The sequence below is a fragment of the Manis pentadactyla genome, chromosome 4, assembly GCF_030020395.1.
Source record: "Manis pentadactyla isolate mManPen7 chromosome 4, mManPen7.hap1, whole genome shotgun sequence".
NCBI classification, from domain to species: domain Eukaryota; kingdom Metazoa; phylum Chordata; class Mammalia; order Pholidota; family Manidae; genus Manis; species Manis pentadactyla.
Window position 1 is genome coordinate 111,005,481 of NC_080022.1, and position 27,631 is coordinate 111,033,111.

At 37.3% G+C, this 27,631-nt stretch overlaps 1 protein-coding gene across 2 annotated transcripts in view; it reads left to right on the plus strand.

Moving 5' to 3' along the window:
- The window catches only part of VPS45 (vacuolar protein sorting 45 homolog), a 116,857-nt gene that overhangs the window by 64,491 nt on the left and 24,735 nt on the right, over positions 1–27,631 (plus strand). For both annotated transcript variants that reach the window (XM_036905328.2, XM_036905329.2), the window contains exon 14: positions 5,992–6,123. In XM_036905328.2, the coding sequence (XP_036761223.1) occupies positions 5,992–6,123 (132 nt within the window). The remainder of the gene's footprint in view (positions 1–5,991; positions 6,124–27,631) is intronic.

Sequence of the window (27,631 nt, forward strand, 5' to 3'; positions counted from 1 at the left end):
GTAATGGACAGAGGGCAGCTATGGAGGACCAACATCTATTTTTCAGGACGATTCTCATTAGTCTGCTTAGCTGCTTTTTTTTACATCTTTTGTTTATTACAATTTTTTTATTAAGGTATTATTGATATACACTCTTATGAAGGTTTCAAATGAAAAACAATGTTACTACATTCACCCATATTATTGAGTCCTGCCCCCATACCCCATTGCAGTCATTGTCCATAAGCATAGCAAGATGCCAGGGTCACTATTTGTCTTCTCTGTGCTACACTGTCTTCCCCATGATCCTCTCCACACCATGTGTACTAATCATATTACCCCTCAATTCCCCTTCTCCCTTCCTCCCCACCTGCCCTCCCCCACCCCTCCCCTTTGGTAGCTGCTAGTCTAGTCCCTTCTTGGGGTTTGTAAGTCTGCTGCTATCTTGTTCCTTCAGTTTTGCTTTGTTGGTATACTCCACAAATGAGGGAAATCATTTGATACTTGTCTTTCTCTGCTGGCTTATTTCACTGTCTGCTCAGCTGCTTTTTAAATTGACTTGTCAGGAGCTCAAAACAAGTGTTACTGTCTGGTTCATCTCATCAGTTATTATACCCCTGCAAGGGAGAAACTTCCCTGCCTCCTTCTTACTGAAATAATCTGTGCAATTCATGAGTATTTACTCAAGGTAAACATATATATATAACATCTCAGACCAGAGTTGTTGCTCAGCATAAAGAGCATGTGGAACCTTACTGTAAGAAATATTAATTTTCTGAAAATACAATTTAATTTCAATTTTGAGGATTTTACAGTTTCTGAACACTGTAACTGCTTTTGCTTTTCCTATTTTCCACCTAGACTGACCCCCAGATAGTTACAACATAGACCAAACTATTGGTAGAGTGTCCTCTGGCTCCTTGATGGCACATCCTTTAACATTAGATTTTTTTTTCCTCCCAGATCTCATTGTTTACATCTTTAATGACTATTAAACCAGTTGTGATTGCACTTGAGAAGCCATTATCTCAGATCATTGCTATTTCTAGAACCAATGTAGTGGGAAGAATTTAAAATTTACATCCTTAGAAATTTAGTTTTTAAAAGAAATTGTGTATATCCTCGAGGGTTAATACTGTGAAAAAAGTTACAGACACCCACCCATTTTAAAAATTACAACCAACTGTAGCTTATTTTATCACCTCTGCTGTGAAATATATCCCTAAAGATCCTGACAAGAACTGAACTTGAATTTCAGCTGTTCACATTCCTTGTCCCCTTCTGTAGAAAATTAGTAAGAATTGAAACAATGTGTATCAGTTGAAGTAAAAGAAGAGAACCTGTATTTTGCCTGAATATTCAGTCCCCAAATAAATAAGAATTCATCATAATTGGTAGAAAAATATTACTATCATAATCATATAATTCTTCCTAAGCAAATGACTCCTCAGCAAGAAAAAGCTGGCCAGTAACTGGACATGAGAACTTGAAGGAAAAAACTTTGACAGTATAGAGAATGTTGGTGATTCATGGACAGTGGTAATGCTTTCCTACAAGTTAATGCCAAACCTCTTTCCCTGCAGCCTAAAGCATCAGATTAATATTGGATTAATAATTTAGCCTTAAGGCTCATATCTACTTCTCTGTGATACTGAGGAAACCACACAAATTATAGATCAGTATCACTACAAATTCACTGTTCCTAACCTCACCTGGGCCTTCAGGAATACTCAGTCAACTTTTGATGTATCCCTAGTCCCTCTTGGTCTCATTCTCCACATCAGTCTTGAATGTTTTCCATTATCCTCACAGAGGAAAACATTGAGTCTGTCAGACATTAACTCTCTCAATGTCTAGGGCTATTTATAAATTCATATATAAACTTATTTATAAACTTATTTACATATACCCACCTTTATCTCCTTCCATCATTCTAAAGGAAATACATCCTTTTTTTTCCCTATTTAGAACAAATCTTTCTACCAACACTTGTTTTTGACTCCTGTCATCTCTTTTGAAGCCTTTCTCTATTGATTATTTTCACTCTTTCACTCTCTGTTTCCTGTATTTTCAGCTTCCCTGCTATTTACTTTCCCACGGAGTACAAGCATACTCAAGTTTCTCCTATTAAGCAAGTAGTAAATGTAAAGCCCTTGAGCCTGGGTTCTGCTCTGACCTATCTCCTTCCCTTCACAGTCAGGCTTCTTGAATACAGTCGGTCTTCACTTCTTACCTTTTCAATCCATACACCCTGGCTTCTTACTCCACTATAGTACAACAAAATTTTTCCTGCAAAAACGCATCATAAGAATGTGCACAGTGGTCTCTGAATCCTCACCTTATTTACCCCACTACTTCATTTAATATTGTTAGCCATTCTAGTCTTGAAACTCACTTGTCCCTTGGCCTCTCCCTTCTGGTTCCCTTACTTTGCTGACAGTTTTCTTCCCAGTTGCCTTTGCTGCCTACTCTTCTTATTTATCTTAAAGATGTTAAAGACTTCCCCAAAATTCTGTCTTTGTTCTCTTCTCATTCTACATGATTTCCCTAGGTAAAACTCACCTTTTCCCATGACTTCAGCTGCCACCTTTATTCAAGGAAATCACCAGACCTGAATATCCAGATGTCTGGTGGACATCTCCATTGGGATGTTCCACAGGTATCTCCAACACAGCATGTTCATGTCTTACTTTCAGTAAATCAGTCTTGCTTTCTTTCTTCTCAAATCTAAACCACTATATCTAGTCACCAAAACCAGAAGTTTTTTTGTTTTTCTTTTTTGCTTTCACAAATTAAAAATTCTTATTATGCATTGTATTTCATACAATATACAATGTGTGTTAATACTAATATGTATTACAATATATATTTATAAAATATATATTGCACACTTTAAATAATACATATATATATATTTTTTTATTTTGGTATCGTTAATGTACAATTACTTGAACATTATGGTTACTAGACTCCCCCTATTATCAAGTCCCCCACACATACCCCATTACAGTCACTGTCCATCAGCGTAGTAAGATGCTATAGAATCACTGCTTGTCTTCTCTGTATATACTGCCTTTCCCGTGTCCCCGCCCCGCTACATTATGTGTGCTAATCGTAATGCCCTGTTTTCCCCCTTATCCCTCCCTTCCCATCCACCCTCCCCAATCCCTTTCCCTTTTGTAACTGTTAGTACATTCTTGGGTTCTGTGAGTCTGCTGCTACAAAACCATAAGTTTTAAAGTTGTCGTGGGCTCTTCCTTTCTCCTGATCCTCCACATTTACCCATTGACCAAATACAAAACAGTATATGTTTTTTGTATCTTCTATATCCAGTTGCCCCTCTCCACTCCTGGTATTTATTTGCCAGATGAAATCTCCCTAGACGTCTTACAGTTGCCTTTTGTTCTCCAGCTTTTCCCACCAGCAGTACCCAGTTCACTCTCACACAGCTGCCAAAATTATCCTTCAAAAAAGCAAATTTGATGTGATAACCTATTAAAACCCTTCAGTGATTCCCCCATGGCATGTAAGATTCAAGGCTTTCCATGATCTGTCTTCTGCTTCTCTCACTATATCCCCAACTGAAAGCTTCATTACAGCAATAACAGAGGAGTTAAGATGACTCCAAAGTTTTCATCCTAAGCATCTGAAAGGATAGAGTGGCCATCAACTTAGATGGGGAATGCTACAGGTGGAACAAGCTTAGTAGGTAAGATTAGGAATTTGAATATGTTGGACTGAGAAATATATTAAACATCCCAGTAGAAAAGTGAAGTAGGCAGATAAGTCTGGCATTTAGGAGAGAGGTCTGGGCTGGAGGTAGAGATTTAGGAAGTAGATGTATTTAAAACCACAAAACAGGGTAAAACCATCTAGGGATGTGACCCTTGAACACTTGAAATATGGCTGGTTCTCCTGAGAAACTGAATTTTTAAAATCTTATTTTAATTAATTTAAATTTAAATATCCTTATGTGGCTAGTGACTACTACACTGGACAGAGTAGATGTAGGGAGCAAGTATAGATCAAGAAGAAAGGGAGATCAGTGGTTGGGCTCTGGGCACTCTAACATTAAGAGGTCAGGGAGATGAAGTGAGACCATCCTGAGAAACTGAAAAATAGCAACGAATGAAGGAGAAGGAAAACTGAGAACGTGATATCCTGGTAACCAAGTAAAGAAAGTGTATCGAGGAGAAACAGTTAATTAACTTAGTTTGGAAGGACTAAAAGCCTTTATAAATACATGGTACTGACAACATGTGGAGAAATAGGCATTTTCCTGAATTGCTGGTGGAATGACACCTATGAAGCAAAATTTAAAATGTACAACATATCCAAGATAAGGACAAGGGCAGAACAGTATGTATAAAATGGTTTCATTTTTGTGTGTGTGTGTGTGTGTTGTAAGTAAATACATAAATATGTATATACTTATCTATATATGTATATATATATTTATGCAAACATATCACTGAAAGGATACATAACAGGCAAATAATAGTGTTTGCCTCTACAGAAAAACTGGGGTGCAAGAGGACCAAGGAAACTTACTTTTTTTACAGTGTTCCCTTTAGTATTTTATACCATACAAACATTTATCTAGTCAAAAAAAGTATATTTAAAAATAGCAAAAAATGATTGTAAAATATTTAATAGCATGTAACTTTTAAAGCATTGTGGTTCTAAACATATTGTTTCAGGTGGATAGTCTTGAGTGAAGCTTATCTTTTCTTAAAAAGTAAATCTAGTATTTCAAAGGCATGATTTTGAGTTCCACATTCATATAGAAATGTCATAATTGACTAATTAGTTGCAAAATAACCACCTCTTCATCATATGGAGCCTTTAATTGAGTAACTCTGCAATTCAGAGATCATGTAAACATTTTTAAATAGCCACATGATCTGATTCTGTTCCCATGAAATCCCAAGAACAAATACTCTTCAGTTAATTCCTTCAAGGTGTTTTAGAAAGAGAAACAGAAAGGAAGTGTAGGGTTTGTTTTCATGGTTATATAAGAATGTAGATCCCTGGATTAAAGATATTTCAATGCTGTAACCTCCAAACTGGATGCTTCTACTTGATATAAGCAATGTCCAGTAAGTGATTCAATAAAATTCTTGCCTACTAAGATTAAGTAATTTTATCTTCTTCTGAGGGCATAAGAAAACAAGGCAAACTTTTGCAGTTTTGAAAATTGTATGATTTCCTTCTTGTTGATATCTACAGGAGGAGCTAATAGGAAGACTACTCACTTTTGTTATGAAGCCATTTTGATAAAGATTGAAACAGTAAAATTATACAGTGCTACCTACATGAGGCTAGTGACTGGGCTGATATGTCAGCATGTCCAGTAACAAAACTGTACCCACAGTTTTATTTGTTTGTTTCCATGGTTTCTTTTTCTTGGTTTATCAAAGGATCTGGGAACAAAGATTTTTAAGAAGAGGTGGAGTTCTGAGAACTGCCATTAATTTATGTGTCCCATTCTTTTTCTACACTCAAAATGCTAAATGTTTCTAATTCTCATGTTATGGGGACATCCAAATATAACAGTATTTTACAAAATACTTTATTTTGTAAATAGTTCTTTGGACAGAGGCCATTATAATGACACTGTACTAAATATTTGACAAAGGTGATGTGTAGTCCAAGCATAAATTACTTCTATGTTGATATCATGTCACATGAAGTAGTCTGAGCCTCTTGAATATAAAAGAATATTTCTACATTTGGTTCCAGCAAAACACTATTCTGCTATTCTGAAATCCACAGCACAGAAATTTTAAGACATCTGCTCATAAACAGAAAGCAAATCACTATTCAGCATTTCCTGCTCTGTTTCCTGCCAATTTCAGATAATTAAAACTTTTTAAAGCTTTTATTCTATTCTGCTTTAATTCTGCTTCCTCCACCAAAAAAAGAAGATTTAGAAATTTAAACTATATATATAATACTAACAACAAATCTTTGCCCTTATTTCCTTTTATGGCACTTTCTTCATTATTACAGACCTCAGGATATCATTTTGTTTGTAATTGGAGGAGCCACCTATGAAGAGGCCCTAACAGTTTATAACCTGAACCGTACCACTCCTGGAGTGAGGATTGTCCTGGGAGGAACCACAGTACACAACACAAAAAGGTAAGGGGAAAAATTCAGTTCTTCCACTCTGTCCCGTTTCCCAGCAAGTAAAGCTCAATTCCCTTTATACAGGAAAAGTAAGGTGACCCAAATTGCAGACCAAACTACTGTAGACGAAATGCCTCTGTTCACAGAATAATTTAGTTAGTGTAAGATGAAGGATCTGTAATACCCCATTAGGTTCATTAATCACTTAATTAGATCACGGACCTGGAGACTGCACACTGTTAACTATGTGTCCTGTGTTCAAAGGAAGAGAAATCTAAGCCATAGACTGGCACTTTGAAAATACCTAAACATAATGGTATTGAATTCTGTAAGTTTTTCTATTTTGTTGATTAATTACATTCAGTCAATAAGTATTTAGTAAGAAGAATACAAAGATGAGTAGGATAAGGATCCTACCTCAAGTAAGTCATTGTCTATTGGGAAAGATAGAACAAAAAAATAAGAAAACAAGTGTCTGTAAAGACAGATGAAAGAGCCATGGATTCTCAAGTGACTAAGAGAAACTAGCAAATGTTCCATGGATAAGATAGTATATAAGCTGTGTCTTAGGTAGAAAATGGACGTATGAAGGGAAAGCACATTCTAGGCAGAGTTAACCACATAAACAAGTTCCAGAAAGCTGTAGGCAACAAACACAAAAAGAATATAAATAGTCAGTGATCTGGGATGTGCATAATAAGTGAAAAGGTTGATTGAATGCCATAATTATGGAAGACCTTGAGGAATTCCAGGCTGAAAAATTTCTTTCCTGTGCAGAAAATGAGAAATCATTGAGAGTTTTTAAGAAGTAAAATTACAAGAGGTCACAGTATTTTAAGAAGATTAAATTGGAAGCTAAGGATAGGAAAGAAAGAGGAGAGGAAAATACTAGAGAACCATGGCATGATAATTAAATTTAATGATTAGAGACCCTTAGAGATCAGTGCTGAGCTATGTATACATAGATACATTGGGAATCATTAGAGGTGTTTGTTTTTCATTTTGTATTATCTGGCTTTTTAACATAACTTTTCCCCCTTATTATGGAAGTAAGACACATTTATTATGAAAAAATTCTTTTATTGAAGTATACTTGACATATCATATGTCTATATATAATATGTGTATAATAGCTTCAGGTGTACAACATAGTGATTTTACATTTATATACATTATGAAATGCTCACCACTGTAAGTGTAATTATCATCTGTCACCATATAAAGTTATTACAATGTGATTGACTATACTCCCTATGCAGTACTTTTCATCCTTGTGACTTATTTTGTAGTTGGGAGTTTGTACCACTTAATCCCTTTCACCTGTTTTGCCTTTCCCACCCCTTTGGCCACCATTTTGTTCTCTGTATCTGTGAGTGTGTTTCTGGGGTTTTTTGTTTGTTTATTTCTTCATTTGTTTTTTTATATTCCTCATATGAGTTACATGATGTAAATTACATGGTATTTGTCTTTCTCTATCTACCTTATTTCAGTTAGCATAATACATTCTAGGTCCATCCAGGTTGTTGGAAATGGCAAGATTTCATTCCCTTTTATGGCTGAGTAATATTCTATTGTGTATGTATACTACATCTTCTTTATCTGTTCATCTACCAGTGGACACTTAGGTTGTTTCCACATCTTGGTTGTTATAAATAATGCTGCAAAAAACATAGAGTTGCATATATCTTTTCAAATTAGTGTTTTCATTTTCTTCAGGTAAATACCCAGAAATAGAATTACTGGGTTGTATGGTATTTCTGTTTTTGGTTTGTAGAGGAACCTCCATAATGTTTTCCATACTGGCTGCACCAGTTTACATTCCCACCAACAGTGCACAAGAGTTCCCTTTTCTCCACATCCTCACCAGCATGTATTATTTCTTATCTTCTTAATGCTAACCATTCTCACTGGTGTACAGGGATATCTCACTGTGGTTTTGATTTGCATTTCCCTGATGATTTAGTGCTGTTGAACATCTTTTCATGTGTCTGTTGCCATATGCATGTTTTCTTTGGAAAAATGGCTATTCAGGTCCTCTGCCCATTTTTTAATCAGATTTTTTTTGCCATTGAGCTGTACGAGTTCTTTTTTTTTATTATTAAGATATCATTGATATACAATCTTATGAAGGTTTCACAGGAAAAGCAATGTGATTCCTGCATTCACGCTCATTATCGAGTTCCCCCCCATACCCATTTGCAGTCACCATCCATCAGTGTAGTAAGATGCCACAGAGTCCCTACTTTTCCTCTCTGTGCCACACTGCCCTCCCCGTGACTCCACACACATCATATGCACTAATTATGATTCCTGTCAATCCCCTTCTCCCTCCCCACCCACCCTCCCTCACTCCTCCCTTTTGATAACTGATAGTCCTTTCTTAAAGTCTGTGAGTCTGCTGCTATTTTCTTCCTTCAGTTTTGTTTCATTGTTATACTCCACAAATGAGGGAAATCATTTGGCATTTGTCTTCCTCTGCCTGACTTATTTCACTGAGCATAATATCCTCTAGCTCCATCCATGTTGTTGCAAATGGTAGGATTTGTTTCTTTCTTATGGCTGAATAGTATTCCATTGTGTATATGTATCACCTCTTCTTTATCCATTCATCTACTGATGGACACTTAGGTTGCTTCCATATCTTGGCTATTGTAAATAGTGCTGCAATAAACATAGGTCCTTCTGAATCTGAGAACTTGTTTTCTTTGGGTAAATTCCTAGGAGTGGAATTCCTGGGTTAAATGGTATTTCTATTTGTAGTTTTTTGAGGAACCTCCATATTTTGTTGAGTATTTTTACATCGATGTTCATCAAGGATATTGTTCTGTAATTTTCTTTTTTGTGTATTGCCTTTGCCTGGTTTTGGTATTAGAGCAATACTGGCTTCATAGAATGAGTTTGGACATATTCTTTCCTCTTCTACTTTTTGGAAAACTTTAAGAGGTTGGGTATTAGGTCTTCTTTAAATGTTTGATAAAATTAAGTGGTGAAACCATCTGGTCCAAGGGTTTGGTTCTCAGGTACTTTTTTAAATTACCAATTCAATTTCATTGCTGGTAATTGGTCTGATCAGATTTTTCTGTTTCTTCCTGGGTCAGCCTTGGAAGGTTGTATTTTTCTAGAAAGATGTCCATCTCTTCTAGGTTATCAAATTTGTTAGCATACAGTTTTTCATAGTATTCTCTAATAATTCTTTTTACTTCTGTGGTGTCCATAGTGATTTTTCCTTTCTCGATTCTGATTCTGTTTATATGTGTAGACTCTCTTTTTTTCTTGATAAGTCCAGCTAAGGGTTTACTTATTTTGTTTATTTTCTCAAAGAACGAGCTCCTGGTTTCATAGATTCTTTCTATTGTTTTATTCCTCTCAATTTTATTTATTTCTGCTCTAATCTTTATTGTGTCCCTCCTTCTACTGACTTTGGGCCTCATTTGTTCTTTTTCTAGTTTCATTAATTGTGATTTTAGACTGTTCATTTGGGATTGTTCTTCTCTCTTGAGGTAAGCCTGTATTGCTTTCCACTTAGCATGGCCTTTGCTGCATCCACAAAAGTTGGAGTGTTAAGAGTTGTTGTTTTCATTTGTCTCCATATATAGCTTGAACTCTGTTTTTATTTGGTCGTCGATCCATTGGTTATTTAGGAGCATGTTGTTAAGCTTCCATGTGTTTGTGGACTTTTTGTTTTCTTTGTACAATTTATTTCTAGTTTCATACCTTTGTGGTCTGAGAAGTTGGTTGGTAGAATTTCAGTCCTTCTGAATTTAATGAGGCTCTTTTTGTGGCCTATTATGTGATCTATTCTGGAAAATGTTCCATGTGCACTTGAGAAGAATGTGTATCCTGCTGCTTTTGAGTGGAGTGTTCTGTAGATGTGTGTTAGGTCCATCTGTTCTAATGTGTTGTTCAGTGCCTTTGTCTCCTTATTTACTCTCTGTCTGGTTGATCTGTCCTTTGGAATGAGTGGTGTATTGAAGTCTCCTAAAATAAATGCATTGCATTCTATTTCCCCTTTTAAATCTGTTATTGTTTGTTTCACATATGTAGGTGATCCTGTGTTAGGTGCATAGATATTTATAATGGTTATATCCTCTTGTTGGACTGACTCCTTTATCATTATGTAATGTCCTTCTTTGTCTCTTGTTACTTTCTTTGTTTTGAAGCCTATTTGTCTCATACAAGTACTGCAACGCCTGATTTTTCTCCCTATTATTTGCATGAAATATCTTTTTCCATCCCTTCACTTTTAGTCTGTGTAGGTCTTTGGGTTTAAAATGAGTCTGTGGTAGGCAGCATATAGATGGATCTTTTTTTTTATCCATTCTGTAATTCTGTGTCTTTTGATAGGTACATTCAGTCCATTTAGAGTGATTATTGATAGATATCTACTTATTGCCATTGTAGGCTTTAGATTCATCGTTACTAAAGGTTCAAAGGCAGCTTCTTTACTGTCTAACAATCTTCCTTAGCTCGCTTATTCTGCTATTAAAAACACAATGTATGAAAGACCTATACCCTGAAAACTACAAGACACTCTTAAGAGAAATTAAAGAGGTCACTAACAAATGGAAACTCATCCCATGCTCCTGGCTAGGAAGAATTAATATCATCAAAATGGCCATCCTACCCAAAGCAATATACAGATTCGATGCAATCCCTATCAAATTACCAAAAGCATTCTTCAATGAACTGGAACAAATAGTTCAAAAATTCATATGGAACCGTCAAAGACCCTGAATAGCCAACGCAATCCTGAGAAGGAAGAATAAAGTGGGGGGGATCTCGCTCCCCAACTTCAAGCTCTACTACAAAGCCACAGTAATCAAGACAATTTGGTACTGGCACAAGAACAGAGCCACAGACCAGTGGAACAGAATAGAGACTCCAGACATTAACCCAAACATATATGGCCAATTAATATATGATAAAGGAGCTATGGACATACAATGGGGAAAGGACAGTCTCTTCAACAGATGTTGCTGGCAAAACTGGACAGCTACATGTAAGAGAATGAAACTGGATCACTGTCTAACCCCATACACAAAAGTAAACTCCAAATGGATCAAAGACCTGAATATAAGTCATGAAACCATAAAACTCTTAGAAAAAAACATAGGCAAAAATTTCATGGACATAAACATGAGTGACTTCTTCATGAACATATGTCCCCGGGCAAGGGAAACAAAGGCAAAAATGAACAAGTGGGACTATATCAAGCTAAAAAGCTTCTGTACAGCAAAGGACACCATCAATAGAACAAGAAGGTATTCTACAGTATGGGAGAACATATTCATAAATGACAGATCCAATAAAGGATTGACATCCAAAATATATGAAGAGCTCACATGCCTCAACAAACAAAAAGCAAATAATCCAATTATAAAATGGGCAGAGGAGCTGAATAGACTACACAGTTCTCTAAAGAAGAAATCCAGATGGCCAACAGGCACATGAAAAGATGCTCCACATTGCTAATCATCAGAGAAATGCAAATTAAAACCACAATGAGATATCACCTCACACCAATAAGGATCGCCATCATCGAAAAGACAAACAACAACAAATGTTGGCAAGGTTGTGGAGAAAGGGGAACCCTCCTACACTGCTGGTGGGAATGTAAACTAGTTCAACCATTGTGGAAAGCAGTATGGAGGTTCCTCAGAATGCTCAAAATAAAAATACCATATGACCCAGGAATTCCACTTATAGGAATTTACCCTAAGAATGCAGCACTCCAGTTTTAAAAAGACAGATGCACCCCTATGTTTATAGCTGCACTGTTTACAATAGCCAAGATATGGAAACAACCTAAATGTCCATCAGTAGATGAATGGATAAAGAAGATGTGGTACATATACACAATGGAATATTACGCAGCCATAAGAAAAAAACAGATCCTACCATTCGCAACAACATGGATGGAGCTAGAGGGTATTACGCTCAATGAAATAAGCCAAGCAGAGAATTACAAGTACCAAATGATTTCACTCATATGTGGAGTATAAGAACAAAGTAAAACTGAAGGAACAAAACAGCAGCAGAATCACAGAATCCAAGAAAGGATTAATAGTTACCAAAGGGAAAGGGACTGGGGACGATGGGTGGGAAGGGAGGGATAAGGGCGGGGAAAAAGAAAGAGGGCATTACAATTAGCATGTATAGTGCGTGGGGGACACTGGGAGGGCTGTACAACACAGAGAAGACAAGTAGTGATTTTACAGCATCTTACTACACAGATGGACAGTGACTGTGAAGGAATATGTGGGGGGGACTTGTTGAAGGGGGGAACCTAGTAAACATAATGTTCTTTCTGTAATTGTAGATTAATGATACCAAAATAAAAATAAATAAATAAATGAATGAAGAAATAAATTTAAAAACACAATCTAAAGGTTCTTTCTTTCTCTTTTTTTTCTTCCTCCTCCACTCTTTATATATTAGGTGTCATATACTGTACTCTGTGTATCCTGTGATTGACTTAGTGGGTAGCTGATTTAATTTTGATTTGCTTAGCAATTAATTGGTCTACTTCCTTTACTGTGGTTTTATTTTCTCTGGTGACAGGTATTTAGCCTTAGGGTCACTTCCATCTATAACAGTCCCTCCAAAATACACTGTAGAGATGGTTTGTGGGAGGTAAATTCCCTCAACTTTTGCTTATCTGGAAATTCTTTAATCCCTGCTTCAGATTTAAGTGATAGTCTTGCCGGACAGAATATTCTTAGTTCAAGGCCCCTCTGTTTCATTGAATTAAATATATTATGCCACTCCCTTCTGGCTTGTAAGGTTTCTGCTGAGAATTTTGACATAGTCTAATGTGTTTTCCTTTGTATGTGATCTTTTTTACTCTGTCCTTGTTCTTAATCTTTGCCATTTTAATTATTATATGTCTTGGTGTTATCTTCCTTAGGACCCCCCTTGTTTTGGGAGATCTGTGTACTTCCATGGCCTGAGAGACTATTTCCTTCCCCATATTGGAGAAGTTTTCAGCAGTTATTTCCTCAAAGAGATTTTCAATCTCTTTTTCTCTCTCTTCTTCTTCTGGTACCCCTATAATGTGAATATTGTTCCATTTGGATTGGTCACACGGTTCTCTTAATATCCTTTCATTTCTGGAGATCCTTTTTTCTCTCTGTGCCTCTGCTTCTTTGTATTCCTGTTCTCTAATTTCTATTCCATTTACTGTCTCCTCTTCTTCTAAACTGCTTTTAAATCCCTCTGTTGTATGTTTCATTTCAGATACTGTATTTTTCAAAGTTTCTATCTCTTTCTTGAAGTCATCCCTGAGATCTTGAATATTTTTCTGTAGCTCTATGAGCATGTTTATGACTTTTATTTTGAAATCTTTATCAGGAAGATTGGTGACTTCAGTTTCATTCAGCCCTCTTTCTGGTATAAGAGGGATTTTGGTTTGCACAAGGTTTATTCATCACTTCATATTTGTAACAAATAATATGGAATAATCACTTTGTATAGGTGGTGCCCTCTAGTGCCCAGAAGCTCTATTCTCTGGAGCTGCCCAGCAACTGGAGCGATGGCAGGGGTTGCAGACGATCGGCTCTGGTGCCTGCCGGGAGGAAAGAGCTCTTTCCTGAGCTGCAGTGCATGCCTCCATTGTCAGGGCCAGTGGGCCAAGCGTGCAGGGAGCAGACTGCCTTATGCCCCTGTAGCTGCTGTAGTTGGGCTGCTATCTGGCAGGGCTGCCATGATGGCAGGGGCTGCAGGTTTGCAACCTGTTACTGGCCAGGAGGAAGGAGCAACAGGCTGCATATTGAAGTGGGGGGCCTCAGTTCTGCATTGCCAGCCAAGGAGATGGAGCACCTGAAGCTCTTGAAAGTTCCCAACCTGCTGGGCTGAATGTGATGGGATGATTTTGTCCACCTATCCTTTCTCCTGAGCATCAAGCTTTGTGTAATCCTTGCCCCTTTAGCAGCCCTCTCACTGTTGGGAAGTCTTTCAAAGTGCCTGCCTTTCTTTTGTCCCAGCATGGTCTGTTGTGTGTATCTGTTCTCCACAAGTGACTCGCATCTCAGACTCCGAGTATTTTGCCTGTCATTGTTTTCCAACCCCTCTCATCTCAAGAGCACCATGTAATATGGGTTTGTGCTCCCGGAGCAGATCACCAGGGGTGGTGATTAGTAGTATTGGGCTTCCACTCCCCAACCCCTGCTCCATTTTTCTTCCTCTTGACTGTGACCTGGAATCAGGGAAGTGCTTGGGTCCTGCCAGATCATGCCTTTGCTACTTTACCCTTTCCCATGAGGTCTTCTCTTTTCCCCAGATGTAAGCTGTATGTTACAGTCTTTGTTTCTGGTTGCTCTTTCAGGATTAGTTGTATTTGTTGTATTTTCATGTTATATGTGGTTTTGGGAGAATGTTTCTGCCTCACTTCTCATGCCGCCATCTTTTCCCCAGAAATCACTAAAAACTATTTAAAATAATGTTAATGGCTACATATTTTCTATTTGAAGGATGTGTATTTAATTATTACTATTGAACACTTAGATTGTTTACAACTTTTTGTTTGATATATATAATGCAGCAATAAACGTCTTGTGTTTCAATAACCCCTTGTCCCATCTGTGATTATTTCCTTAAGATAAAAGTGCAGTGAAGCAGTCTCAAATATTGCTAGAAGTATAAATTGGTATAACTTTTTTTTTGGTATTATTAGTGTACAATTACATGAGCAACATTATCGTTACTAGACTCCTCCTGTTATCAAGTCCCCACCACATACCCCATTACAGTCACTGTCCATCAGTGTTGTAAGATGCTACAGAATCACTACTTGTCTTCGTGTTACACTGCCTTCCCCGTATTGACCCCCGCTACATTATGTGTGCTAATCCTAATACTCCTTTTTCCCCCTTATCCCTCCCTTCCCACCCATCTTACCCAGTCCGTTTCCTGTTGGTAACTGTTAGTCCATTCTCGGGTTCTGTGAGTCTGCTGCTGTTTTGTACCTTCAGTTTTTCTTTGTTCTTATATTCCGCAGATCAGGGAAATCATTTGATACTTGTCCTTGTCCGCCTGCCTTATTTCACTGAGCATAATACCCTCTAGCTCCATCCATGTTGTTTCAAATGGTAGGATTTGTTTTTTTCTTATGGCTGAATAATATTCCATTGTGTATATGTACCACATCTTCTTTATCCATTCATCTACTGATGGACACTTATGTTGCTTCCATTTCCTGGCTATTGTAAATAGTGCTATGATAAACATAGGGGTGCATATGTCTTTTTCAAACTGGGATCCTGCATTTTTAGGATAAATTCCTAGGGGTGGAATTCCTGCGTCAAATTGTATTTCTATTTTTAGTTTTTTGAGGAACCTACATACTGTTTTCCACAGTGGTTGAACTAATTTACATTCCCACCAGCAGTGTAGGAGGGTTCCCTTTTCTTCACATCCTCGCCAACATTTGTTGTTGTTTGTCTTTTGGATGGTGGCCATCCTTACTGGTGTGAGGTGATATCTCATTGTGGTTTTAATTTGCATTTCTCTGATGACTAGCGATGTGGAGCATCTTTTCGTGTGTCTGTTGGCCTTCTGAATTTCTTCTTTGGAGAACTGTCTGTTCATTTGTCTGCCCATTTTTTAATTGGATTGTTTGCTTTTTGTTTGTTGCGGTACGTGGTAAGCTCTTTATGTATTTTGGATGTCAATCTTTTATCGGATGTGTCATTTATGAATATATTCTCCCATACTGTAGGATGTCTTTTTGTTCTGCTGAAGGTGTCCTTTGCTGTACAGAAGCTTTTCAGCTTGATATACTCCCACTTGTTCATTTTTGCTTTTGTTTCCCTTGCCCGGGGAGATAAGTTCATGAAGAAGTTCCTTGTGTTTATGTCCATGCAAGTTTTGCCTATGTTTTTTTCTAAGAGTTTTATGGTTTCATGACTTACATTCAGGTCTTTGATCCATTTTGAGTTTTCTTTTGTGTATGGGGTTAGAAAGTAATCCAGTTTCATTCTATTAAATGTAGCTGTCCAGTTTTGCCAACACCAGCTGTTGAAGAGGCGATCATTTCCCTATTTTATATGCATGGCTCCTTTGTCATGTAATAATTGGCCATATATGGTTGGGTTTATACCAGGGCTCTCTAGTCTATTCCATTGGTCTGTGGGTTGTTCTTGTGCCAGTACCAAATTGTCTTGATTACTGTGGCTTTGTAGTAGAGCTTGAAGTGAGAGAGCATAATTCTCCCCGCTTATTCTTCCTTCCCAGGATTGCTTTGGCTATTCAGGGTCTTTTGTGGTTCCATATGTATTTTAGACCTATTTGCTATATTTCATTGAGGAATGCTATTGCTATTTAGATAGGGATTGCATTGAATCTGTAGATTGCTTTAGGCAGGACTGCCATTTTGACAATATTAATTCTTTCTATCCATGAGCATGGAATGTGTTTCTTTTTATTGGTTTCTTCTTTAATCTCCCTCATGAGTGTCTTGTAGTTTTCAGAGTATAATTCTTTCACTTCCTTATTTAGGTTTATTCCTCAGTATTTTATTCTTTTTGATGCAATTGTGAATGGAATTGTTCTCCTGGCTTCTTTTTCTGCTAGTTCATCATTAGTATATAGGAATACAACAGATCACTGTGTATTAATATTGTATCCTGCAACTTTACTGAATTCAGATATTAGATCTGGTAGTTTTGGAGTGGATTCTCTAGGGTTTTGGGGTTTTTTTGGTACAATATCATGTCATCTGCAAACAGGGACACTTCATCTTCTTCTTTACCAATCTGGATGCCTTTTATTTCTTTGTGTTGTCTGATTGCCATGGCTAGGACCTCTAAAACTATGTTGAATAAAAGTGGGGAGAGTGGGCATCCTCGTATTGTTACCAATCTTAAAAGAAAAGCTTTCAGCTTCTCACTATTAAGTGTAATGTTGGCTGTGGGTTTGTCATATATGGCTGTTATTATGTTGAGGTACTAGCCCTCTATACCCATTTTGTTGAGAGTTTTTATCATGAATGGATGTTGTATTTTGTCAAATGCTTTTTCAGCATCTATGGAGAGGAGCATGTGGTTTTTATTTTTTTTGTTGATGTAGTGGATGATGTTGATGGATTTCGAATGTTGTACCATCCTTGCATCCCTGGAATAAATCCTACTTCGTCATGATGGATGATCTTTTTGATGTATTTTTGAATTCGGTTTGCTAATATTTTGTTGAGTATTTTTGCATCTATGTTCATCGGGGATATTGGTCTGTAATTTTCTTTTTTTTGTGGTGTCTTTGCCTGGTTTTGGTATTGGAGTGATGCTGGCCTCATAGAATGAGTTTGGAAGTATTCCCTCTTCTTCTATTTTTTGGAAAACTTTGAGGACAATGGGTATTAGGTCTTCACTAAATGTTTGATAAAATTCAGTAGTGAAGCCATCTGGTCCAGGCGTTTTTGTACTTAGGTAGGTTTTTGATGACCAGTTCAATTCCGTTGCTGGTAATTGGTCTGTTCAGATTTTCTGTTTCTTCCTTGGTCAGCCTTGGAAGGTTGTATTTTTCTAGTAAGTCCATTTCTTCTAGGTTATCCACTTTGTTAACATATAATTTTTCATAGTATTCTCTAATAATTCTTTGTAAGGAATAGTTGTATTTGCTGTATTTTCAAAATATGTGTGGTTTAGGGAGGAGATTTCCATCACCCTACTCATGCTTGAGAATCTCCTCTAATCCTATCTTCTTAAATAAACTGTCTTTTCTGTTTCACTCTTTATTCAGTCATTGTTATTATGTGCTAATGTAAACATATACTCTCTTGTTAGTCTCAAGGCTTATTGAAAATTTAATAAGGAAAGAGAATCCCCAAAGTTCATTATATAATTCAGTCATATTTCCAACATATAAATACCACCATATAACACATACCTGCTATGTAATTAGAATTCTCTCACATTCTTTTTCTTCTCTTCTCTGGTTAATACACTGGAATCTCAATGTAGTGTTTATCACTGTCAGTCAAGTTGGTGTGTCTCATAGTTGAGGGAAATAGTTCAAAATTAAGTATCCCTGGATAACATGGGATCTAGGCAGACAAAAAGGCCCTGCTTCTTCAAGGACTTACGTAGCTGAGAGAAGGAACTTAGTTTGTACCTACAGGTTTCTTTTCATGAGGGAATAGATAAGTCTTCCAGAACACTGACCCGAGCCATTGGCAGGGTCCTAAGGGCTCAAAAGTAAACAAAGTAGTGTCCTCAAAGTAATCTTGGATCAGATCTGGGCCAAGTCCTTAAGGGAGAGCTAAGAGCCAAGCTAGGCATTCTAAATATCAGTACCAAATGTCAAGGAATAGCAGTGGATTTTTCAGTAGGAAGGAGCCAGGAATCAAGATCCAAGTGAAGGTAATTAGAAGGGAAGTTCTTTGAAATAGAAAGAGAAGGCTATAGGAAGATTCCTGCAAGTAGTCTTTGCCTCCATACCAGTTTTGTAGGTTTGTAATTACTTGACTATCTCAGATTTACTGAAAAGTACAGAGGTCAGCCAGAATTGAGTAAATTTAAGGTAGAAAGAAAGTGCCACAAGGTCAGGAAATGAACCATTGTGCCTGTGAGAAAAGTGACAACAGAGATCCTAATGGATATTTTAAACTTATGCCAAGTTGATTGAAATACATATGAAGTTGAGTATTTTTACTTGATAATTTGTACAACTGAAATTTCTTCACATTATAGTAGAAACTAGTGGAACATTTGAACAGATATTGTAAATAGTCTGTATTCAGTGACTGTTCTGTGGAAAAGCTACTGCAAAAGGAAAAAAGTAGGGAAATTATTATGACTGCAGGTTTACATCTATAGAAATTTCTTCCTTTTGAACCCTAGGATGATGTTCACCCAGAAGAGCAACAGCAGAACACCTACTCAGAGAACTTTCTACTTGACAGCTACCTGAGAGGTTCCCCATTTCAACATAGTCCCTCTGCTGTGAAAAAAAGAGTTCTTAGACATCAGACCTGGTTGTTATGACGTACTGAAAGATAATGTATTTGAAAGCATCTTAAAGTTGTAAAGTACTATACAGATAACTAGTTACGTCCTCAAAGTCCATGCCTTCCAAGGCTCTTACCTGTCTTTCAAGCCAAACTATTTCTTTCTATGATTACCATATTCCTATTAATAGCATCTCCTCTTTCAGTATCTTAACTAATTCCAACACTTACTGATTCTTTACAAAATTCTTTGTATTTCTGTGGTGTCTGTAGTGATTTTTCCTTCCTCATTTTGGATTCTCTTTATGTGTATAGACTCTGTTTCTTTCTTGATAAGTCTGGCTAGGGGTTTATTTATTTTGTTTATTTTCATGAAGAACCAGCGCCTGCTTTCATTGATTCTTTCTATTGTTTTATTCTTCTCAATTTTATTTATTTCTGCTTTAATCTTTATTATGTCCCTCCTACTACTGACTTTGGGCCTCATTTATTCTTCCGTTTCTAGTTTCATTAATTGTGAGTTTAGACTGTTCTTTGGGGATTGTTCTTCTTTCCTGAAGTAGGCCTGTATTGCAATATATTTCCCTCTTAGCACGGCCTTTGCTGCATCCCACAGATTTTTGCAGTGTTGAATTATTCTTGTCGTTTGTCTCCATATATTGCTTGATCTCTGTTCTTATTTGTTCATTGATCCATTGACTATTTAGGAGCATGTTGTTAACTCTCCATGTGTTTGTGGGCTTTTTCATTTTCTTTGAGTAATTTATTTCTAATTTCATACCTTTGTGATCTGAGAAGCTGGTTGGTATAATTTCAATTTTTTTGAATTTGCTGGGGCTCTTTATGTGGCCTACTATATGATCTATTCTTGAAAATGTTCTATGTGTACTTGAGAAGAATGTGTACCTGTTGCTTTTGGATGGAGTGTTCTGTAGATATCTGTTAGGTCCATCTGTTCTAGTATGTTGTTCAATGCCTCTGTCTCTATTCATTTTCTGTCTGGTTGATCTGTCCTTTGGATTGAGTGGTTTGTTGAAGTCTCCTAAAATAAATGCATTGCATTCTATTTCCTCCTTTAATTCTGTTAGTATTTGTTTCACATATGTAGGTCTTCCTGTGTTGGGTGCATAGATATTTATAATAGTTATATCCTCTTGTTAGACTGACCCTTATATCATTATGTAATGTCCTTCTTTGTCTCTTGTTACTTTCTTTGTTTTGAAGTCTATTTTGCCTGACACAAGTACGGTAACTCCTGCTTTTTTCTCCCTATTATTTGCATGAAATATCTTACTCCATACCTTTACTTTCAGTATGTGTATGTCTTTGGGTTTGAAGTGAGTCTCTTGTAGGCAGCATGTAGATGGGTCTTGTTTTTTTATCCATTCCGTGACTCTACATCTTTTGATTGGTGCATTCAGACCATTTATATTTAGGGTGATTATTGGTAGGTATGTACTTATTGCCATTGCAGGCTTTAGATTCATGGTTACCAAAGATTCAAGGGCAATTCCCTTACTATCTAACAGTCTAATTTAACTCACTTCATATGTTATTACAAACACAACCTTAAGGTTCTTTTTTTTTCCTCCTTTTTCTTCCTCCTCCATTCTTTGTATGTTATGAATCATTTTCTGTACTCTTTGTCTATCCCTTGGGTGACATCTATTTAGCCTGAGGAATACTTCCATCTGTAGGAGTCCCTCCAAAATGCACTGTAGAGGTGGTTTTTTGGAGGTAAATTCTCTCAGCTTTTGCTTATCTGAAATTTGTTTAATCCCTCCTTTAAATTTAAAGGATAACCTTGCAGGGTAGAGTATTCTTGGTTCAAGGCCTTTCTGCTTCATTGTATTAAATACATCATGCCACTCCTTTCTGGCCTGTAAGGTTTCTGTTGAGAAGTCTGATGATAGCCTGATGGGTTTTCCTTTGTATGTGATCTTTTTTCTCTCTATATAGCTCCTTTTAAGTCTTGTCTTTATCCTTGATTTTTGCCATTTTAATTATTACATGTCTTGATGTTGTCTTCCTTGGTTCCCTTGTGTTGGGAGATCTGTGCCCCTCCATGGCTTGAGAGACTATCTCCTTCCCCAGATTGAGGAATTTTTCAGCAATTACCTCCTCAATGCCACTTTCTATCCCTTTTCTCTCTCTTCTGGTACGCCTATAATGCGAATATTGTTCCGTTTGGATTGGTCACACAGTTCTCTCTATATTCTTTCATTCTTAGAGATTCTTTTTCTCTCTGTGCCTCAGCTTCTTTGTATTCCTCTTCTCTAATTTCTATTCCATTTACTATCTCTTCTACTACATCTAATCTGCTTTTAAATCCCTCCATTGTATGTTTCATTGCAGATATGGAATTTCTTAATAATGGAATCTCCAACTTAAATTCGTTCCTCAGTTCTTGAGTATTTTTCTGTACCTCTGTGTTTTTATAATTTTTATTTTGAACTCTCTTTCAGGCAGATTGGTGAGTTCAGTTTCATTTGGCACTTTTTCTGGGGTTTGTGAGATTTTGGTCTGAACCATGTTCTTTTGTCATTTCATATTTCTGTGTGGTGCCCCCTAGTGCCCAGAAGCTCCAGTCTTTGGAGCTGCTCAGCTTCTAGAGTGAGGTTGGGGGTTGTAGGTGAGTGGAGCTGGTACCTGGGGGTAGGAAAGATCTGTTTCCTCATTCCTGTCTGCTGTTCCTGTCTCCAGTATCAGAGCCAGTGGGCCTACCACACAGGTGTAAGCCTCTTCTCTTTTCATCTCTAGCTGTTGTAGGCAGGGCCTCCCTCTGGCTTGCCTGACCCCAGCACAGTAACTGCCGGTGCCTTCATGCTTGGAGGAAGGCACAGCAGGCTGCAGTATCACAGTGGGGGGCCTCAGATCTGAGTAGCCAGCCAGGGGAATGGAGTGCCTGAAGCTCCTCAAAGTTCCCAATCTGCTGGGCAGAGAGCTCCCACACAACCTGCCTCCCTATCCCTTCTCCCGCGCAGCAAGCTCTGGGCAAACCCCACCCCTTCAGCAGCCCTCTCACTGCTAGAAAGCCTCTCAGACCACCTGCCTTTCCTTGTCCCAGAGCAGCTGGGTGTGGATCCCATCCTACACAAACAGCCGGAATCTGTTTCTCAGGCACTCCGCGTGTCCCAGCTCCCCATTCTCCAGAACACCACACAATGTAGGTTTCTGCTTGCAAAGCAGATCTCCTGGGCTAGATATTCAGCAGTCCCAGGCTTTCACCCTCTTCCTGCTCTATTTCTCTTCCTCCTGCCAGTGATCTGGGATCAGGGAAGGGCCTGGGTTCTGCCAGATCAATGCTTTGGTACATTACCCTGTTTCGTGAGGTCTACTCTGCTCGTGAGGTCTGTATGCAGTCTGGTGCAGCCTTCTTTCCTGTTGGTGTTTTAGGGTTAGCTGTATTAACTATATTTTCTCACTGTCTGTGGTTTTGGGAGGAGTTCTCTGTCTCACCTCTCACACCGCCATCTTGAATCTCTCTAAATTTGTACAAGTTTTATGGAAAGCAATTTAACATTATGTATTCAAAGGTATGGGGTTGATTTCCTGTCTCTTGTTGAGGGTTTGTTAGTTTCTTGATTATTGAGACACCCTGGCTCAGGTGATGGAAATGTTCTATATCTTGACTGAGGAAATGGTTACATGACCATATACATTTGTCATAATCATCAAAGAGTACCCTTAGTATTGGTAAATTTTATTATCTATGTATTATACTTTATTATTTAGGAATTTTTGTTAAAAATTTAAAAATTTAAAAAAACAAAATACTATATTACCAAACTGACACTTTTTCTTTGATCTAGTCAGAAAGATAAAAAGATAGTTTTAAAAGGAATAGTTTTCTCACTATTATTTAGCCACGCCCTAGAACCACCTGATATAAGATGGCGTTTTGTGTCACATACTTTGAGAAACACTGATCCATAGCAACTTCTAGGAGGGAGTTATGATGATACTAAGAACTAAAATTTATGTATCACATACTATGTACTAAGTGTTGTTGTAATACTTTATACTTGTGCTACTCAATAAGGCATATAGCTGTTGAGCATTTGAAATGTGACTAGTCTAACTTTACATATGCTACAGGTATAAAACACATACTGGATTTCAAGGACTTAGTACCAAAAAAAGTATAAAATATCTGATTAATAATTTTTAAAATCAATAATGTTTTGGATTTGTAAGTTAATATGCTATTAAAATTGATTTTACCTATTTCTTTTTACCTTTTTAATGTGGTTACTAGAACACTTAAAATTAAATGGCAGCTCACATTGGTGACTTCTACATTTCTGTTGGGTAGTGCTGCTTTACCTATTCAATTTTGTTTAATTGTAATAACCCAGTAAGGTATGGACATGTTTCTTATTATCATCAACCTCATTTTTCAGATGAGGAAATTGAAGTTTAGAGAAGTCAAGTTCCTTGTCCAAAGTCATAGACTGTAATTGAACTTAGTCTATTTTAGTCTGACCTCCTAAGCACTCAATAGAAATAAAATTTTAGGAAGATTTATCTAGCTGTGATTTTTGTAATTCTTTGCTTATTGATGTCACTTATAGGATAGGCAAAATACATTTTTACTAATGGACAATATGTTGAAGCTTACTGCCTACTAAGAAATATTACAAACCAAAGCAGGGAAAAAAAACCATACAAAAGTGAGGAGTCATTTACTTTTGTTTTAAGAATTTTGTCAGCCAAAGATAATTAAGAATTAGTTTTAAGGCAGTGTTGCTCTTTGAATAAAAATGATTAACTTGACTAACTAGTGACAGCTGTTAGTTTAATCAGCACCTGAGATGATAGTTAAGTATTGTTAATAATATAATTGTGACAAAGTCAGAAACAGTAACGTTTTTGTAAAAGAGTTTTGTAAAAGAGTAGGGCTTAGAAAACAGTTGGCATTTTGAGTTTCTGTAAATAAATTGGAATCTGGGAAGGGGCTGATTTGCATTATCAACAGTACTTCATAGAGTTCTACCTCAATAAGTAACACTAGAAACTTGGGCTTCTCCTGTAACCATGAGATGGGTCAATCTCTGAATTATTTACAGAAAAATTAGGATCCTGTAACAGAATTTGCATTTCAAAGGAAGAGGAATCCAGAAGACATCATATTCACTTATGCACATTTTAGGATCAATTTTTAAATTGTTGAAACCATCACCATCTTTAGAGATTTGAGGGGCAGTTTATTTGCCTCCTGTGGCCAGAGTGTTAGGCACCACTGTAAGAAATGTAATGGAGCATATCTTCCTGTGACCAGCATTTTTGCCGTGGTTATTATGTGGAAGGCTTTGAGCAGGGTGCTAAAAAAGATGAAGACATGTTCTATATCTTTACGGATTTCAGTGTCTACTCAGAAAGTAGGCATATGAATGAATAACTCTTATAATATATGCTTTTGCAAAAACTGAATTTAACCCCTGATTCAAATCTGGGTGTGTTCCCTGATTCCAATTTATTTGTGCACTGAAACATATATTTTTTAAATTAAAAACAGTTGTCATTACAAAATCAATATATAATCCTTGTAGGGAAAAAAATTCTAATACAGCTAACCAAAAGAATAAAAAATCCAAATGCTGCCATCCCACCATCCCATCCACACTGCTGCCATCCCACCAGTGTCAATATCTTGATGGCTTTGAAGGCCTTTTAGACCTTTTTCTATTAATGTATACACATATATTTTTAGATAAATGGGAATATAATATACATGTACTTTCAATGAAAATATATATGTCATTTTTAATGACTGAATGTTTTCTATTATCTGATAGTGCCACAACTTATTTAACCAATCCTGTTTTTTGTTCACTCAACAAATAAATATTGAGCACATACTATATTCCAGGAGCTATCTTGAGACTAGATATACAGTGGTGAACAAAACAAATATTATTTGGTGTTAATTGTTGTCTCGCCAATGGGTTTCAGCCCTGGGCAAGTTTGCTATGGATTCAATGTGACCAAAGAAATTGACAGCAAAACGTTCTTTGGTGTGAAAGTGTTTATTACCAGCTTTTCCTGGCGGTAAGTCTAGCACTAGCATCTCTGCCTCTGCCCAGAGCACTGGGCTGAGCTCTCTATATAGCACAATAATAGCTTATTACCTAAAGGTGTGTAAGCGGTAGCCTAGCAACAGGTCAGTTACATCATCAGGTGGTTTAAGTTCAGTGAGGATCCTGGCCATAGGAACACCAACTTCCCCACAATTGTCTATAATTTTCCCCTCTTATAAATAATGCTCTAATGAACATCTGTGGCTAAAATGAAAGTTCCTGTGGCCAGGATTCTCACTTGGCCCTGGTTGACTAGCTCACTGCACACCTGTGGGCAATACATTGCTGTTGACTCTATATGAAGAGCTCCACCCAGTGCTCTGGGCGTGATACAGTGGCACGGCTGCAGGAGAGCAGAGCAGAGGCTGGAGTGGTGGCAGCACTGAGGATAGAGGCCCAGAGGATGGCTGTGCAGGACGACTGTGCAGAGAGGCCCAGAGGATGGCTGTGTGGGACAGCTGTGCAGGCAGAGAGGCCCAGAGGATGGCTTTGCTGGCACAGAGGCCCAGAGGATGGCTGTGCAGACAGAGGGGCCCAGAGGCAGAGACCAGCTTGCTGCATGCAGGCTCGCTCTGAGTGAACAGGATTTTAGTGACTGACCTGCCACCTGGAAATAGAAGTTGGGTATAACCCTTTCACCCCAAGAACATTTTACTGTCATTTTCTTTGGTCACATTGAATTCATAGCAAACTTGCCCGGGGCTGAAACCCATTGACAAGACATCATTCTATGTATATCTTAATACACTGTCCAATTATTCACTTGGATAATAATTGAGCATATACTGTATGCCAGATAATCTCCTGATGTCATTACATATATTATCTCATTTAACCTTCATTATCCAAGAGGTAATATTGTTGTGATCCCAATTTTCAAATGAAGAAACTGGAACATGGAGGAATTAAGTAATTTGCCTTAGGTCATACAGCAAGGAAGTGAAAAGCTGGAATTCAAGCTCAGATTGTGTGATCTTAGATTCTTTGCACTGCTAGCAATGTTCAGGTGAAATTACTGTGTCAGAGACTATAAACATTTTTAAAATGCTAAATTGCTAATTAGTCAACCAGAAAAGTCTTACAAGGTTATACCTTTTACACCATGCCCTTACCAACATTGAGATTAGCTGCTCCTAATTCTTAAAAATAAACTTAAATATAAAAATCATCAATTTGTATGGAAGTTGGTTTAAAAAAAGTTTACATCAATTCAAATGCAGAGAAAGAAGAAAGAAGCAGATAAACAGTGTGAAGCTAAAATAAGAGATCAACATATGAGAGAGAGAGAAACAGAGACAAGAGAGCCAGAGAGATAGATACTGTCAGGTTTCAAAGCAGCCTCCACTTCCAGATTCCAGACCCACAGGAGACACTGATCTCCTTCTTACATTTGGTTCAGTTCACCCCCACCCTCATGCCGTCTAATTCACTTTTTTCTTTTGCTTATGTTCATCTGAATGGGTTTCTCTTTCATGTAGCCAGAGGGTTAACTTTTTAGGAAAATGTTATCTCTTGCAAGTTTGTGGGATATGCTTTTTTGTATAGTATGTAAGACCCAATACAGTATTTGCATATTTATTTCATGATTTGTTGGGTTAAACAATGAAAAGTTAAAAATGGAAGGAAAGTTAAAAATTGCTAACCCCATGAAGTGACACAAAAGTGACTTGTTTGCTTCATGACTTATATTGTCTGCATTTCTATATTTTTTATGATCAGAAAAAATATTTAAATGTTCTACAAATTTTAAAAAGGCATCAATTTGATACCTCTGGGAATATTAAATACTCATCTAGTTGATTCTCCTTATCATAGCCCCAAATTGTCATTTCAATCAGCCCCAATTATCATTTGCCTCTGCCAAAACTGTATTACCTTTCCCCAATTGAATGTTGAATGTAGGTCTCGAAGTGTCAGGCTACCTTTTTCAAATTCCAGTTTTGCCATGTGTCCACTGGTATGACTTTAGGCAAATTATTTAACCTTTTGGTGCCTCAGTTTTCTCAGCTGTAAAATGGAGGTAATGAATAGCTCCTTCAAAGCATTGTTGTGATGACTGGATAATAAACATAAAATGCTTGGAGGAGAATCTGGCACAGGTTCAGCACTCAATAAATGTTACTTGCAACTGTTGTTAATACTGTTACATTTAGTTGAAACAAAGTAAAAAAGACTTCAGATATTCATCACCCACACTTCCAAATCACTTGTTTTAAAAACACTTTAACATGAATCATGAGTAGAATTATATTGTTATCCCAAACAGGAATATACAGGGGCAGTGGTAAAATTTACTATTAAGGTAGCCCAATTGCCAGATAACCTTTTTGGTCAGTGAGGAAAAAATTTTTTTGTAGCTTGATTTCCGTTTGTGCTCACTTAAAATTTCCCCTTTGTGACCCCCAGTGTCAGTACCACCATAAAATAGTCTTGCATAGAGTCTTCTGCATCCAAGCTTGCTACTCTTGGGTTATTTGGGGCTTTGTTTCTTGGTTTTTTG